Genomic DNA, 18,394 nt, shown 5'->3' with positions numbered 1-18,394 from the left:
CTTCCTTAATTTGCTTCAACAGTGCACACTGAGGCAGAGTGACTGAATGTGTCTCTGTGCACAAATGTGCATTTACTTCTTATGACACTCCTTAGCTCAACAACCTCCTTCCCACCTCCTGCAACCATCCCCACTGCCTCCACAGCAACACTTTCTCTCTCTCTCTCTCTCGGTCTCTTCTTCTCTCACCTCTCTCTCTCACACACACACTACACACACTGTTTGACACCATCAAATCGCTGCAGTATATCTGCCTCCATTTTTATTTGGGAATTATTGTATAATGGCCAATTTCTATTTAGGCAAATGCATCACACCATTAAAACTCCTGCCAACACTAATGTGTTTTCTGAGTCAGTATATTCTGTAAATTGTTAGGAGCAAAATGTAAACAACAGTAATTATCTTTGCATTGGAAGACATTGCAATGGTAAATTGAAGCTTGTATCCCCAAAGTTTATATATTGTTAGTATATCTGTTACTATTATGTAGTGATGTTAAAGACAGAGCCCTCACACGATTTGCCGTCATGGTAGATGTTCTCCATACTTTACTAAGAATTTTTTTATCCGTTTTACAGGCTACACCTGTCCTCACTGACAGTGCCAGTGAGATCTGGTAAAAACTGTCAGTGAAAGTGGAAATTACATGTTTCACACCAAGTTTGTACTTTCACGCGTTTGAAATCAACAGCTTAAGCCCAGTAGATCACACTTTTCTAACTGGTATATGTTCCAGATTTTGCAGTGTTTGGTTCAAATAATTGATAAGTTTCCATAGAACCTTCAACTGCCATCTTGACTGTAATGCAAACACACAAAGATAACATATTTTAGCTGAGGTATTGTAATATAAGCAATGACCCTGGTTAAGGTTGTAAAAAACACAAAATTTCCCATTTAAATACTTTGCAGCTGACTGGATTTTAACCAAATTGACATCGTCATGGTGACAAAGCACTTAGTTTACCAGTGCACCAATCTAGTTCATAGGGAAATCTTGTGTATTTGAAACTTCTGAATGAATGCTTTTTGGGCGGATGTTTCACCTAGCAGGCATTTCCTGTCGTGACCAGAGCTTGGCGTTCTCCACCATTAGGAATTAAAGGCCCTGGGCCACAAGATCCTGAGAGCCAGACCACAGGAATATCCAGAATCTTGACAGAGCTTCCAAGCCTCCGCATGTTTCATTTCCTATTTCACAAGAGCGGGCGGTCCATGCAAATTCCTGGCTGCGGTATGCCACCAGTCTTCATTTAGCAGCGGTTCGTGGGTGATATTAGATGTTGGACACAATGGGAGATGTTAGGATGTGGATTAGGAAGGATGCTGACAGATCTTACAGAGATTTAAATGGGTGTCTTCTATTGTTTAAATCATGTGGACTGTCATATTTACATGTCATTGCTGGCTTAGTGTTGTTTCTCGGCCATGTTTATTGGCAAATTCAGAGCGTCTCATCTGTGAAATCACTCTTCAGGAAATCAGTTTGCACCTGTTACTTTCTGTTCAGGTGATTAGTCAATGACAGGGCAAGGTAGGGGAACATAAATCACACTTCCTGAGCTGTAGATGTGACCTTAATTCACAATGTTTCACTCAGATCATGCCCTGGTTTTCAGCTACACATACAGACACACACACACAACACACACAACACCACACACACACACACACACACACACACACACAATCACACACATTGACATCCATGCACAGATGGGTTTTCATATATGGCTGCCTGGGGCTGTAGTATTGGCTTTAAAAACACCCATAACATCTGTAAAGCATTATGGCTGATTATACTGGTCCTTCAGTGCAATCATGCAATATGGGCATGAGCGATGGCTGAACATGAACCGTATGGGAAAGAAAGAGATGATGAGGCCTACGATTCTGATGAAGGCGTGAGGCCCTTGGCTACATACACAAAGGAACACACCCTAACAGATTAATTTAACAAAATCAGATTGTATTATTTATATACTAGTGAGGACCTTACATTCATTCCTTTACCCAGAACTCTAGCCCTGAAGTAGTTACTTTGTTCATAGTAATTATATTTCATGCATACAAGCCAGATGAATCTCATGAGTGGATCACAGTGCTTGACTGTTGTTCAAAAGGCTCTGATGTGAAACATTCATTTGAACTTCAGGTCTTAGTGTCAGTTACACAAAATAAAAGAGCAAATTCTTCTTTCCAGGCTTATTAAGATGCAGCAATGCACTCTGGAGACTTTAGTGTAAGAGGCTGTAGCCACTTACTCTTATTACATTTTCAAATTCAGTTAATTTTGACACTGATCCGTGGTTCGGATCTAAAATTTTATGGGTTCTTCCTTGGCCCATGCTAAGCCCTTCCAACATGTCTCATGGAAATCATGCCAGTAGTTTTCCCATTATCATGGCCATAAACATTCCCGTTCAACATGGGGGACTCAAGGGAAGGCGACCTGTAGAGTTTATCAGAGATCTTTATTTAGGTAACAACATGGCATTTCCACAAGCCTGACATTACATGGATTTCCCACTAGTGGTAAGGATCTAGCAAAACATGTTTCTGTTGTGTAATTAGCATTGCAGCACCAGTATTGTGTCAGTGTGGCTGTAAACCTTTTGACAACAATAGACAACATATATACTACATTTTTGTCAATGTGTATAATTTTAAAGGACAGGAAGAAAATGTAATTAAAAACAGCAGAATAGCTGAATACATGATTCGGGTCAGGTTTTGCCACTGAGCTAAGCTGCAGGGGTATTTTTGGTTTATTTAACAGCAGTGGTTTTTTTTGTTAAAGTTCCTCTGTGTGTTGTTTGGGCAGCAGAAACGCAGCGCTTGAGCAAGTCTTGTTGGAGGAAAGAGCTTGATGGTTCACTTCTCTGTTGCCTCTGTCAAGCCACATATTTAGACACGTAAAGAAAAGGTGCACACGTTATTGCATACGTTGTTACTGCAATAAAATAGTGCAGTTTAATAGGAGTGGGACCACAAAGTATCTGGTCCGTGGTATTGGCAGGTGTGAAAATGTGTCAGCTGTTCCTTCACCTGTTCTCAAAGTCTTATTTTATATAGTTAATTTCTTTCACTCCTACTCTAATTGTATCACACTCCGTCTCCTCAATCCCTCAAACAGTTAACCGTTGTTTATTATGGAAGATAAAACCTGTGTACCGCACTGTCCCTCCATTAGTCCTCTCCTCGTAGTCAGCCTTGGTTGTATGAAAGGTAGAAGGTTTGTTGGAGCTGCTTTGCTCCCCTTAGTTGGTGCACTTTGATGACTTCAGTACTACTAATTATAAAGGCGCCGTCAAGGAAGTGCATCACCCTGAAATTCTTACACACTGATATCTAAATTTTACCCTGTGGAGTTGCACCATAATGTGAATTTTCTTAATCATATGCTTTCTAGTATCTCAGTACTATCTGGTGTTACACAATACAAATCCCATAATAATGTTCCAAAGAATGTACTGCATGTCAGAGATTATGCTACCCAATTTAGAATTGTACTATAACATATGTAAATTATGCTTAAAGTTAGCAAGCTTATGAAGAAAGTCCTTAATAATACATTTGTTGCATTGCTGCATTTAAAGTTAAGCAGACAAAATACATTAGGCGCCCATGACCTAATTTCACTTCCGGCAATTTGGTGAATTATTGATTCACCAGCAAAATATTAAGGCAGAAAGAGAACTTTGTTTCAGGTTGTATTGCCAGTTGACAGGTGGTTGCTACTTGCCTGTCACTGGCTTTTAGCATTTATTTACTTCCTGCCATTTTCCCAGATTAGCTGTTTTTAGGGTCAGTAACCGGCAGAATGCAAAACAAATTCCAAAAACCTTTACAAACCAAATCAGATTACAGAGCATTGCCTTAACCTGCAATAACAAATGTACAATATATAGTTGGCCTCTAGGGGGCAGAGGAAACAAGCTTTAAATACAACACTGACATATTATCACCTTAAAAGGTATAGGTAAGTTGTACATTCTGCAACATTAAAATTAAGTCTTGAGTCTTTTTCTGGCCACTTACCCAATGTAAGTTCATAATTCACTCTCCATTTAGCTTTGTTCACCTCCAACTCCTGAGGGAAATATCAGACTGCTAAATACTCCAATATGTTCACTAGCTAGTCCAAAACAGTAACATTGCAGGCCATAAAACAGAAACAGTGAGTTGAAAGACGTTGTAAAGCTCTGTAGAGGAACTGACGAGTTGGGTGATAATTCTTTGTGAGTTCATCACTATGAGCAACCCTTGTCACAATCAAGCTGTTGTGTAATCTGTTGTTGATATAAAAATATATATATTTCGCCCTTTAAAGGTTAATTAAGGAATAAGCAATTGCAGAAGTTGAAGGAGTGAACTGTAATGCAGCAGAAACATATCCCATTTGGCCAACATGCCAGGTGGTTGCCTGTATGGTAAGGGTCAACGGCATTTACCTTTTCACAGTTTAAACCAAAAATAAACAGAATGGCATGTATGAATAGAGCAAATTATCACCACTTGCTATTCTACGCCTGTGTGTTTTCTGTTATGTTAAAACAAATGCATGAGCAAAATGTCTTGTCTATTAATTCAGTGTTATTTTGTCCTGAAGCTTGTCTCCTCAGCTCTCTCTCTCTCTGTTTTCTTTGTCTCCTGGGCTTCATGCTTTGCATGCAGAGGATGAGACACTGGGGGAGGTTAAGAGAGGAGCTGGAATGGAGTTCTGCTCCATTTACCACCCTGAAATATTCCTCTTAGAACGCCACACTCTGTTTTCTCTCTCTCCTTACTCTCTGCACTGTTTCTCACTCTGCCTGTCCCCTCCCTCTCACTTCTCATCTCTCTGTGACATGTGGTCATTTCGCTTCATTCCAGGATGGCTTAGCAGTGCTTTAAAACATTGCTGCTGTCCTCCTGTCCCATCCTGCTCAATTGCAGACAGCACTGGGCTTCATAGGCCTATACAGATCTGTTCCTGTTAGCTATAACTCTTTCCCCAATCTCTAATCTCTATCTGCTGTGGGCAGAACGTTCAGCACCTTTCTTTACCGCTTTACTATTTTACACTTCTACCTGTGTGCCTCTGACACGCTGGCCCATAAACATCAGTTACCACACACATACATGCGCACACACACCGTCAAGTATACAAGCATCATCTCGGTTATGTATGGTTTAGGTTTAGGATGGTTCATACAAATCTGTCAAACACTTACAGATCTTCTTATTTTCCTATGAGTAATCATTGTATAAAAGACGAGTAAAAAGTAGAACATGACAAGAATGAATGACTTTGTACTTAGATCTATTTAAGGTATTAACATAGTGAATATAAAAAATGCACTTGATACACTCTGAGTGCTGTGATGAAGCTTTGATAGGCCTCTTTCCATTTCCATTTCTCTGCGTCATTTTGCCTTTTTCTGTGTGGTTTGCTGTCTTCTTCATATTCTGAACAATGTGGATTTTGAATATTTTGGCTTAGCACATCCACACGGGAAATATCTATTGTTTAAACTCACACTCTCTCTGCTTGTGCAGCACTTAATTCCTTATTATGCAGAGATTTTCTTGGCATCATCTCTTCCTCATCTACATAGATGTAGCTTCGCTGTCCTTGGCAGTGGGAGTCTAGCTGGTTCACAGAAGGACATGGCTGGCTCTCAGTTGTTATATTAGGGTTAGCATGAGGCCACACGGAAAGTCTGATCTGTAAGCTCCACTGAAGTGTTTTCACCTTTGGTGTCAGAATAACCTTGACCCCTCCTGTGATCTCTGAGTTTCCTCAGAGAGATTTTGCTTTACTATTTTCTCTCAGAGAAAAACAGACACACACAGCACACTCACCGGTGCTTATGCCAGCACACACATCAAACTCACAGCTGTAGACCAACTAACTTTATATGTAGTTTCCCAAACACTAAAGCACAGGCAGAATTAAGTAACATATACTTGCACTTGCAATCCACCCTGGCTGTGGGCCTCTTTTCCCAGTACAAAATCATTTGTAACAGCTCTGATCTTTTCTCAGAATCATGTTAATGAGGAAATGAGTCGGTCAGTATGACTTGTATATACATTTCACATTTGGAATAGCGATCTAGTAAGTGTGTGCAATTTACTCTTTTAGGTCTACTGCCTGTCCCTCGTTGGGTGTAGTAAGGGGTGCTGTGAGTCATTTTTACTCATGCATGTCTGGTTTCATATTTCCTCCCCATTAGGCCTGCATTGCTCTCCTCTGTGTTGTGATAGAGGCTAATGACTCACTGGAAATCTGCCTGGTGTTTATCAAATGTCTCACTGCAGGGCCGGTGGTCTGGAGTCAGTCTGCCGTTTTTATGTTATTATGAAGTATTAGATAAACAGCCAAAACCAGGTGATGAGACCATCATATATAAAGAAATATAAAGAGAAGCACTCCGCAATCATATCTTGACGATATCACTCTGCACTCTTCGCGCGGTGGAAAATTATACTCTCTGAGGGGGAATGTGTTGAATTACCTTAGGCTGTCATCCGTTAGTGCACTGATAAGAATGTATTAAGGAATTGCATGTGTCAGAGATGTGGTGAACTTCCACACATAATGTTAAAATTTCTCTTCCCAGAGTTTAGAAACGGCGGAGGTGGGTGTAGCAAGTATATCGTTCAGTGTGTACACTTCCTGTGTTTTCGATTCTGGTCAGCTTCTCAGATTACAATGTTTCAGGAAGAAAGCTTGAATGGATGCCAGTTACATTACAAGGCAATTTGGCTAAGCTCGACTATTTACAAACAAGAAAATATACCTTTATTTTCAGTGTACGTTTCTGATTGGAGTGTGTCACTATGATTTACATTCAAGAGAGTACTTTTTTTGCAAATCTAATTTGTCATTGTGAGAGTTTAAAGATCAGTTGTAATCAAATTGGTTTGTTGAATTCAGATGTTGTTAATCACATAATCAAATAAGTTATCACACCATGGGAATGAACTACAAGAAACAGTACGCAGACAAATTGAAACTCATTCTGCACTCAAGAGCCACATAAGAGGTTGTCCCTCTTTTTTGTCTGCGGTTTGTGCTGCCTTTTCTTTTCAATTTTAATATAACTGCCAACATCTGTGATTTTCTTGTAGGCCTCATACACTGAGATATTTGAAGTTATTAAATGATCTCCTCTTTTTGCAGTTGATCTTGAATTTGGCATTAATGTGTTTTAGCGTGTCTTAAAATCTAGCCAAATTAGATTTTGCTTTAATGAAAAAAAATCTAGCAAAACTACAGTTTCATACAAATTTCATCATCTGTACTGAGTACTTAGTAATCTTCTATGGTGTGATGAGCACTGGTATTCAAGCAACATCTGTTTATCAGTCTGTTCCTAATTGGAGTCATCATAAACATTCAGTTATGTTTTCTCAGATTTTTGTGAACTATAGTCAAAGGAGCTCTGCTGTAATCCATAACACAAGCACAGTCTAAGATGCTTGATAGATGCCAGTGTCTGTGTTGCAACAGCATGTGCACATCAACCATGTTGTAGTTGGGCTGGTGAGATAGTTCATCTTTCACTTGATCATGAACAGAATGCCCCGGGGAAGCTGGTTAGTCATGCTATATCAGTAGGTTTGCATAAAACGTGTAAGATGATCTTATGGTGCTCGGGTATCTCCCAGTAGAACTACTGCCAAGAGCAAAAGGGTTTTTCCAGGAATACCGGGCCCTGCTGTTCCCTAACTCCCCCCCCCCACCTCAATTCTCCCGGCCCTCCTCCTCTCCCACCACCCCTCCCCTGGCGCTGCGCCAGTCTTCCCTCGAATTCCACGCATCTGGTCATTTCTGGGAAACACCCATGACAGGACTGTCCAGCAGACCACAGGAAACAAAGCCTTTTGGTTTCTGCAGCAGCTTGAGGAAGTCCAGTAGTCGCTTCCGGGAGGGGTCAGGCAGTAGGGCAAGTGGTAGTTGACTTTCTAGGAATTCTGTGTGGATAGGAACATTGTCTTGTTCTTTACTTTTTTGTGTTTAGAAGAGAACATTCAGCTTTTTTATGTTGTTTAAATTTAAATAGTCTTCATCTCTCTTTTTAATATAGACTCAGGACATTCGCAAAATAACTGGTGTTGTCAGAGCAGTCAATGAACAAAAGGGCAACTCTTTCATTGCCTCTTCGGGACACAAGTATCTCTGTGGATGCTAATATAATTAAAATATCTTTCAAAAAAGCTTGTTTGCACTGCGCTGCAAACTTGCCAAGGCTAAATAAAAAATGCTCCAACACTTGAACTACTCTGGTTCTGACCAGAGGCCACGCTGAAGTTTTCTTTAGACTGATTCTTTAGAGGGAAATTGCAACTACTTAGCACCTCAGGGGCATGATGTACCCTCAGCTGTCTTCCTTTTCTCTATTTTAAAGTGTTGTGAATGAGTCACTCATGCTCTCATTTTAGAAAGTGAATCAACCAGCATCAGAGGAAGACCTCAGAACAGAGGAGCAGCAGATGGCTTTGGCTTTGTTGTATGAAAATATTGGACAGACCCGGCTGCAAAGTATTAGCGTTTCTTAGTGTAGGTGTTTAAATATTTGAAAACAGCAGAGGGGCACAGTTTTCAGCTTCATCTTGACAAATGGGCTTGTAAATCAGATCAGTTTTTACTCACTGTGAAGAACACTGAACACACCTCTGCTGAAATATTCTGGAACTTACTGTGCTTTTCTCAGTGGCCCCAGCGTACAATAGTGTACAGAGTAGGTTGAAAAAAGTACAAATTTGCAAATATAAAAAATAATGAGCCTTATATGTTCTTTATGTCCTACAGTTGCCCCAACCACCACACCACGGAGATGACTCTACAATGAATGACTAGATGTTGCATCAGTATTAATAATACAACAACAGAGAGATACTCACTCTTCCTCTCTTTCCATTAAATATTTGGCTGCATATCACCTCTCTGTGACGTCAGTCCCACTGATTCAGACCAGAGCGCTTCCATCACCATCAGAGCAAAACACACACATCCAGTCTTCAAGGTCTGCTTCCACAGAATGAGACACGGTGCCGACATTTATTTACAAACAGCGTGCATTACTGCTCTCTAGTCACATGTCTTGTATTTGGCTTTATAAACCTTTGCAAACTCATGGGTAGAGGCTGAAAGTTCACGTCATGTGGTTCTCAAGGTAGTCTCTAGTGTTGTTATAGGGCCACAGGTCAAGTTCTTTAGTTTCAAGAGTCAAGTCTCAATTCCCGGCTCTTAATTCTTAATAGGTGGACCCATGAATATTAATGGTTTAGCTGACCAGTGTCTGTGAAATAGTACTTTACTGTGTTTTCCATTCTGTGTCAACTAATGTGAAGGAACTCAAGAAAAGGTTAGTCAGTTTGCAGTCGTGAATAGTAGCAAATAGTCCATCATTTCAAAAAATATTCTTTATTTACTTAATCAGAATATAGGTTTCTTTTAGTGCTGCAGCTAACGATTATTTTCATTATAGGTTAGTCTGATAATTATATTCTCTATCATTTGATTAATCATTTGTCTTAAAAATGACGTTGTTGTTGTTTGATGCAAACAAATTGCCTAAAACAGCAAGACACTTAGCTATCAATATGACAAGGAAAAGCATTATATTCTCACATTTGAGGAGCTAGTACCAGCAGCATTTTAACTGCTAAAATTACTTAAACACCGGAGGAATTGTCGAAATTTTTTTCTGTTGATTGACTAATCAATCAATCCACTAATTGTTGCTCTTTTTTGGATTAATTCAACAATCTAGGTGATAATCATACTTTTAACAGAGCACAGTGTAACACAGCACAACACACACTGTCTTTTATTACTTTGATGGATTCTTGTTTCTAATTAAAAGCTAATTTGCATTTTTTCTCTATATTTGTCCACATTTTCTACCGGTAGAGGCATAATGTGCAGCAGGAGTCATGACTTTTGGTCACATGTGGACAACATCTGTGTAGAAATGTCTTTAAACTGATCTACTCCTCTGTTTTACTCCTTTGAAAATCTCAGTACTTCTAAGCGAAAAACGAAAATGATGAGCCTTATCTATGAAACACAGAGAGGACTTCATGTGGTCGCTCAGTGGACACACAGTGTTATAAAGACACATGAATCTTTTCTGCCTCTGTGCCTCTTTCAGGCTCTGTCTTCCAATGTCTCTTACCTTATTTTCTCTCTGTATCTCTCTTCCTATCACTCCTCCTTTGGCTTTTGTACGTCTTACTGCCTTTGTTTCTCTACTACTCTCTACCCCAGATGTTAAGAGTCTATGCGTCTTGTTGATCCAGAGGCTGTTAATCTGGTAATCCACAATCGATATCAGCCTCATCTCTTTCCTACAGATAAAAATGGCCTATCTGATAAATATTTTTTCCTCTGTGTCTGTAAAAAGCTGCCCTTTCCCACCGAGCTTTGTTTTGGTCCCTGGGATTCTTCTACTGGTATTGATTCCGTCTGTCCACATGCACTGGGCCGTTTTAGACACATAACTCTCATGAATATATGTGGCTTTTGCACAACCAAACATGTGTGTCTAGATTGTGAAAACAAAAACAATCACAATTGGTACATTTTCATAATTATCATTGGTTAATTTACAAATGAATCAAATGATCAAAACAGTACTACAGTACTTTCAATCTTACATATTGAAAGTGTATTTTTTACAGATGAACTCACATGTTGCACTAGAAATATATAATTAAATGATTATTGTTTGAAAAGGAGACATGAGCCTCGTGGGTTTTTGTGTAGTGCTCTAAATTGTAACAGATGAAATACAAAACTAAATTCATCAAAGTCACTGGTCTATTTTCAGATGTTGAAATTGCTAAAATATAATTGTTTTCAGTCCAGTAATTTCATGGTGTGGTCTTTGGCTGCGGTTTCCTGCAGCCCTCATGTTGGGTAATTTAAATGAAAACTAAGTTGATTTGCTAATTGAGTGAAAACTGAGGCTCCTGAACTTGTGGCCTTAGAGTCACTGAGACACTTGAGGTTAGCTCCTATCCGTGCACGCCGGGTGTGTGTGTGTGGCTGAGACTCTGTGTTTGTGTGTGAGATGGGAAGGGAGTGGGACTTTTTTTTTTTACGCGCATGTGTTTGATCTTGTTTGCAGAAGTATGAGTGTGGCTGCGGTTACTTGTGATCAAGCAAAGACTCACCGACAGGACATTTTTGTCATGTTTTTGGTCACGGTCATGGTCAATCAAAAGACATGAATTCATTCATTGTCATATTTTGATGATACACATATAATGGTTTTCCCTTCTCTTTCTCAGTCAGTGCTGGGAGTTTGTTGTTCACTGCCTTTAAATGAAGTGTTTGTTAGTATAGCCCTTGAACTTGAAGACTTACTAATCATGTTTTTGGAGGGGAAAGACATATTCAGTAGTTGTACACCAAACCCTAATGATATTATTATGATCCTTGCTTGTATAGTAATTCATACATAAAAAACATTTCTGTTGCATTTTTACTTTTGTTCAAAAAGAAATTAGAAGATGGTGAGGGAAAACTATAAAACATCGTCTTCTGGAACATTAAAATTTAAGGAAATATAGTAGAGATTCCCTCATAATATTCATACAGGTTTTAAGTTGCACATTGAAAGTGGTTTATTTAACTTCACTGGTTTTGAGAGTAAATCAGGCTAGTTTGTTAAGTGTTTGTTTGAGGACACAGTGTGTTCCAGGTGGTAGCTCCGTGTACAGCCAGTAGGGGGAATCGACTGCCCGCACTGACGCCTTCCCCCTCTCGTCTCCACTCCTCTCCTCCTCTTCCCTGCGTTCTCCCAGGTTGTGGAAACGCTGCAGCCCGCTGGTCTGTCTCTGGGTCCCTCTCTCGCACAGAGCTGCTCAAGACCCTCCTACCGGCTGGGCTGTGGAAGGAGGAGGCAGTCTGCTCTGCTCACAGCCTCGGACGAGCCCCCTTTACCGCCCTGTCAGTGTGGAGGAAAAGGAGAGAGAGAGAGAGAGAGAGGCTGAGAGACTGAGTGATAGAGAAAGCGCACGCAAGAGAGAAAGAGAGAGAGAGAGCAACTGTGTGACAGAGGGAAAGAGAACAAGGCAGACTGCTTAGAGGAGTGAGAGAGCCAAGGACGAAATAAGGAACACATTTTACAAGAGCAGGAAGAGGGAGAATCGCAGACGAGGGACTCCTTCTCTACTGAGCACCTGGGACACAGACACTGTTCTTTTTTTTCCAGTCGTCTACTAGCTGGAACCCAGTGGATTGACTAACCAACCGGTGGATTTTTTAATATATACGCTTTGTGCCACATTATATAGAAACTGGGATAATTTCCCTGTGTTATCTGCTCTCTAGCTGGGTCGACCGCTACGGACTGAGATTGCTTTCTGGTTCTGTGCTCGACTCTCATGTTGTGATTCTGCTCCGTGCACAAAGTGCATCTGTCGGCAAACGGTGCTGAAGATATCTCCCCTCTGTCAAACAGGACAGCACGCAGCCACCGTCGGATCAGACTACAGAGGAGAGAGAGAGAGAGAGAGAGAGAGACAGAGAGACTGTGTGTATGTAAGAGAGGGAAAGAGAGAGAGGGGCAGCGAGAGAGAGTCAGATTCACAGTGTGTTTGAGAGGGAGGCAGATTAAAGCCCAGGCGAAAGACTGGAGTGAAACAGCTTAAATAGAGAAGTGAACCTATACGTCCTCTCCCGTTTTCCTTGCCATCCCTTTCCTCCTCCTCTCCTCCTCCTCTTCCTCTCCCGTTTTCCAACATTCACAGGACTGCCAGAGCTACTGCCACCTGCGCCTCTTCACGTCTTCTCTTTCCCCTTCTTCCTCTACCTCACCCTTATCACGCGTTACTATCCGATACCAGCCACTGACGGACACGCTGCTCTTGGTTTCTAGCACTTGTGGAAATATTTCCATTGATCCAGCAGTAAGAGACTGAGTGAGCATCCGCCCGATACTGAGGCTCCGGACCGGTGAGGCACCGTTTGTCAGGAGCTTCCACATCAGAGGCAGACCTTCTCTCAGCCACTGTCCGGCACGCAGACCCTGCCTTTTTTCCCTTGAGGACTGGATAGCGACACAGTGGTGCCGACAGTAAAGACAGGAATCACACAGCTCCTCTGCTGTCTCTATCCCATTGCTAGCTACTTGGCAGCTCCCGCCCCCGTGTCACCATTCCCTGCCTCAGTGCTAAGGATTCCAGCTACATGGGCAAGCGATTGGAGCAGCAGCCAATGTACCCTCAGTACACCTACTACTACCCCCACTATCTCCAGACCAAGGTATGCTTCTCTTCTGCTCTTCTTGCATTCCTCAAGCCCACTCATCTGCTCCTGCACTTATGTCCAGCCTCCCTCCCTCACCCTTACCACCTCTCCCTCTCTCTCTCCCACCTCCTCTCCTCCACCACCCTCCTTTCTTCCCCCCCTCTCATCCCTGAGTGGAGATGGGATTTGATGGATAGCTGGCCTTGGCTGTGATGGTTTCAGATGGCAGGTACCTCATTGGGAGTTTGGATGTCTGTGTCAGTGTGTATGTGTGTGTCTGAGTGAAGGATCACGGATCAGGGATCAAGGCTGGAGGTTATGGGCTACTGTTAGTCCAGCTTACTAGACTGTTACTGGGAGCTGTCCACTAACGTCCATCCATCCCTCACTTGCAAACCGATGAGCTCTTGATGTGATACGCTGCAATGGCATGAAGTGTAACATGTTAAATAACATGAGAGGCTTTTGTTAATCAAAATATTGGACAGACAGCTCTTTTTGTCCTCTCATACATTAAACAAATGAGAGAGTCAGGATCCAGATTTAATTTACTAATGAAGTATTTGAATGAATGTAGGCCATTGTTTAAATGCTTCAATGTCACTTTTCTAAAGAGGCATATTAAACATTTAATTCTGTAGTTGCTAATCCACTAAACAGCAAAAATTCCTTGCGGTGCTTTACGACGATGTGAGAAATGGGTTATGAACCCTTCTTTTTGTATGGTGATGGCCGGTATGGTTCAGACAGAGAGCAGGCATGAGGAAGGCTGCCCGTGTTTGCTCTAGCTGTAGTATGCATCAGTGGCTCTGGGATGGAAGCCCAGGCCGGGGCCCTGATGGTTGCCAGGACCCTGGCTGGGCGCACTACCCAGACATCATCAAGGGATTAAAATGGAAGCCTTTTGGGGATTACTCTATTTGTTTTTCTACTACATGCGTAGCACTAGTTTCTGCCCATTATTGTGTTGGTGACTTGTTGTAATGCACGGGAATGGCTGAACAACATACTAAAGGTTTATGCAGTTACTAAGTCCCAGTTGGTTACTGAAGGACTATTGTACGTTATAATATTTCTTTAAACACAAACAAAACAAACAACAATTTATATTCTTTATTTTCTTTTTGTGTGATGCACTAATATTACTGTTAAACGTCTCCAATTACATGCGTGGAGTAATAGATACTGTAAGCTTGGGTATTGAACCTTAATACTTACAGCACATAACCAAATGTGTTCTTAACATTGAGAATAAAATTAATTGTGTCAGGTATTGCAAGTTCACATTTAATAACTTGACAGATTTAAGGCTTGTTTTTTAATCTTTAATCAGATATTTCTTGATCTTTATTTGGAAATTTTCCTAACTAAAGTTCTTTATTTAACACCGAAGCATTGAACAAAAAAACAATATTTAATTTTCCCCATACAAAAGGAAAGGAGAAAAGTATTGTTTTGATTTTGGTTGCAAAATGTTTATTGGCAAATGTGTTGAACAAGCTTTACTTAACCAAGGAATAAAAGCCAAAAAAAAAAACATGGGAAATTTCCACTATTTATTTGAAGGAAATAAGGAAGAAAGAAAAGTTGCTTAAGCAATTAATGAATCAAAAGAGTTGACAAAGTACAATAAAGCAAAATACCAGTGATATTTTCATCCTTTTGCATGTGGAGCTGGATTTTGAACCATTGCGCTTCCAGCAGGGAGGACCTGCCTGCAGCCCCACCTGGCAGTCCACTAGCTCTCCCCCTGATTTATAGTTTAATACATTTGTGCTGCTGCCATATGGCTTCCCTCTCCCTCCCACCCCCCTGCACTACTCCCTCCATCGCCCCCCTCTCTCTCCCTCCCCCTCATATCTCAGAGTTGCTCATCTCGGGGGCCTCTCAATCAGGGTATGCCCCTCGATTCTCCTCTCCCTCCCTCCCGTACAATTTTCTTTTCCCCTCTTCCTCTCTCCTCTCGCTTTCTGCCTCCTTGCTCTGTTGCAACAGGGCCCCCTGCCTCCTTTGCCTGCGCTGCAGTTCACTCCCAAGGTCAGCGCAGATCCGATCTTGCCACCGTCAGCGATTGATGTATCCTTGAGCGAGTCGCTAGGGTCCTGTGTCATGCAAACAAGACCCATGGTGGGGGCGTGGGGTGCGAGAAGACCATACATTTCCGTTTATAAATCAGCAGCCAATATTCATATTCATTTTCATGGTTACTTAGCATAGCCAGTGGCCTTGTAGGTTGATATGATAGAGCCACAGACAGGGTCAATAGGAGCAAGGGAGGCGGGGAGAGAGGCCCGAGTGTTGGGCAATGTGGCCGAGAGGGCCGTGGAGAGCTATGTCACGCTCTCATTAATGATCATTGATAGCTCGATTACAGAGAGGGAAGAAGGGCCTTTGGCTGGCAGGTTCAGTCCACCCAGTCTACAAAATCACATGGCAGTCACTTTTGCCTTCCATGCACACACACATACAAAAAAGAATTTCACTGCAAATCCCATTATTTTGCAGACATACATTAAGATTTTGGCATCAGTGTCAAATCACACTTTCTATCCATCTTCATTGCTGCATTCTCAAGGTATGGCCTCATTCTCCCAAGAGATGTGGGTGGGGGGCATAAATATCTTCCAGGGATAGGGAGGGGGAGTGGGGCGTAACTCATACCAAAGTGTTGCCATTCTCCTTCTCTCGCCTGCATTTTATGACGCATATTTGAGATTCTATGCATAGAAAATTTATAGAACATCTGCGATCAGTTACAACTACGGACTTTATTGTAAAAAAAAAAGGAGCTAAGATTGTCATAATGGCATGGCAGAATCAACTGAGACGCCTTCTGAATTGGGGTCCCTTTATCCCCTCTGTATGTGTGTATTATATTCTAATTTAATGGAGTTCTCTGATGCTGTCCAGCATGCGCTAGTCAGCCCAGATTAGAATGTGAAAGTCAGAGAATGAGATGAAACAATAACATTTGGCTTTCTATTGATTAGTGCAGTGGGGCGTAGCATGTGCTTCTCTTTAGCTGAATTATTGATTCCTGAAAGAGGATTTGTGTGTCTATGTGTCTGTGTGAGCACATTAGTGTGTGTGGCTTTTATATAAGGTTATGGCTGGGGGGAGCTGGCAGGATGCTGCTTTGATGAGAGGATCCTTTAAAGGCCCTATTTCTGTCTATTCCCCAGCTGATCAGTCCATCGAGTCATTTGCTGAAATTTGGCCTTTATTCAGCCTGTGTCTTTCCGTGCGAGTTTGATGTTCACTGCTGTTCACAGCTTGCTTTGCATTCAACTTTAATGATAGGTAATAGATGTGCATCATAAATGAGAAAATTACAGTAAAATGCCTCGCTGTGGCCCGGTCCCTCCCCTCACCCACGCGAACAATTACAGCACACAGATCAATTATTGTTATTTCATGATAGTGTTTAGGAAAGAATATGAATTTCAACTAAATATGTGCACTAAGTGCCTGTTAGTCTTGGCGTGCGCCATATCTCATTTTCTCTCAATGACAGGCATTTTCAGTTTCATTATTACACTCACAACTCTCAAAAGGAACTCTCAAATTACTGATAATTTGCCTTGAATACCTGCAGTAAATTCTGCCTCTGTTGTGAAATTTAGTTTAGTTTACTGTTGCTGTTTCTGTATGCACACAAAGTACCTGGCACTGTACCCTTGTGCTGTCACGCCACTGATAGGATTGGTCATTACATGCCTAATGTCAGCGATCTCACAAACAGGCAGCCGGCACACAGACACACAAGAATGCACTACAATAGTGTATGCACAAACTCACTTGCGCTGTGGCTGTGATCTGGGATAGGGCAGGCGTCTGTGTTACAGTCAGACTAGTACATACAGAACCTGAGAAGCCGAGAGGGGCAGATTGAGGTAGATTTAGCAGCGGCTAATGTCACTGGCCTTAAGTAAACACCAGTCAATGGAGCCCTTTGAGAGGATCTGTGCCTGTGTCTGCCCCTGCCATAGGCACATTTATACTGTCTAATTCTTTAGAAATGGAGGAAGAAATGGAGGGAAGGGGGTGTATATGCGTGCGAGAGAGAAAGAAAGAGAGCAGAGGATGGATGGTATTGGGAGGGAGGGGCCTTTTAAAAGCAAAGAACAGGGTTTGGCTATATTACACGGGGTGATCCATTGTGCTACAGAAATAATAACAGAGCCATCTAAATCCTCCTTTAATGCCTCGATAGAGGAGAAAGAGAAGCATAGAGACAACAAGGGAGAGACAGATATACATAGACATGGAGAGCAAGCAAAATCAAAGGCAAAAAAAAGGATGAGTTTCCAAAGTCTTTCATTGAGTCAGTTATCAGTGGTGTAAAACTCAGCTAGCAGCTTAGTCCCCTCTATCTCCGCTGATGTGGATCTGCTTTGAAGAGTTTATCAAGGGCTTTTAGGGATGGAAAAATACACTTCTTATATTACATTTACTAAAGCCCAGCCCTATTTTGAGTCTGGGACGATATGTTCTTATTAGTACTAAGACAGGGGTAGTATAACTAATTTCCCCACTTCTAATTCCTAATACGTGCTTCACGACTGACTGCCCGAAACAAAATACTGTCCCGGCCTTGCTGTAAATCTTAACCCATCTTGCACCTCTTAGCTAGCTCAGATTGGCAGGCTTTTTAGCGAGAGCTCTTTCTTGCTTTTTTTCACCTCACATGATCAAACAATGACAGGAGGCCTTTTGATCATTAATCAACTAATACCTCTGGTCTTTATCTGCCTACCCTACAGCTTTATCCAGCAGTACAATCCTTCTACATGTAGCTGTCAGTCAATGTGGCAGTCAGTCAACTCCATTTATTTGCTATGGCCCGTGTATATGCACAAACATGCACACACGGACACACACTGCATTAGGAGGTACTCCTTAACCCTTCCCATCTATCAACTGACAGCTCAGCCCTATCTGCGCACCCATACATTAAGGTGGTGTGTGCATTACTGCTTCCCGCAGACTCTCATAAGCCACAGAGCAGGGTGCTGGGACCTGGCCTTCTGTATGCTGCTGCCCACATCTCATTACAGCTGCTTTACCAGAGTGCTCTTTCAACATTGATATACATTTTGTCAGAAGAACAAGGGGGGGGGAGTGGGGCGTAACTCATAC

The 18,394-nt window shown here is 41.8% G+C and overlaps 1 protein-coding gene across 4 annotated transcripts in view; it reads left to right on the top strand.

The window, feature by feature from the left end:
- rbms3 (RNA binding motif, single stranded interacting protein) overlaps positions 1–18,394 on the top strand; it is a 259,572-nt gene that overhangs the window by 70,201 nt on the left and 170,977 nt on the right. The window contains exon 1 of one of the 4 annotated variants that reach the window (XM_035681078.1): positions 11,852–13,270. The exons of 1 other annotated variant lie outside the window; for it this stretch is intronic. In XM_035681078.1, coding sequence (XP_035536971.1) covers positions 13,196–13,270 — 75 coding nt within the window. In that variant the 5' untranslated portion in view covers positions 11,852–13,195. Of the gene's footprint in view, positions 1–11,851; positions 13,271–18,394 lie in introns of those variants that run through there. 2 more of the 4 variants (XM_035681077.1, XM_035681076.1) reach the window with 2 other exon arrangements.

Source organism: Morone saxatilis, unplaced genomic scaffold (genome assembly GCF_004916995.1).
Source record: "Morone saxatilis isolate NCDOM2014 unplaced genomic scaffold, NCSU_SB_2.0 Contig9, whole genome shotgun sequence".
Taxonomy (NCBI): Eukaryota; Metazoa; Chordata; class Actinopteri; family Moronidae; genus Morone; species Morone saxatilis.
Note: the sequence above shows the minus strand (reverse complement) of the source record. Positions and strands in the feature narration are given on the sequence as shown.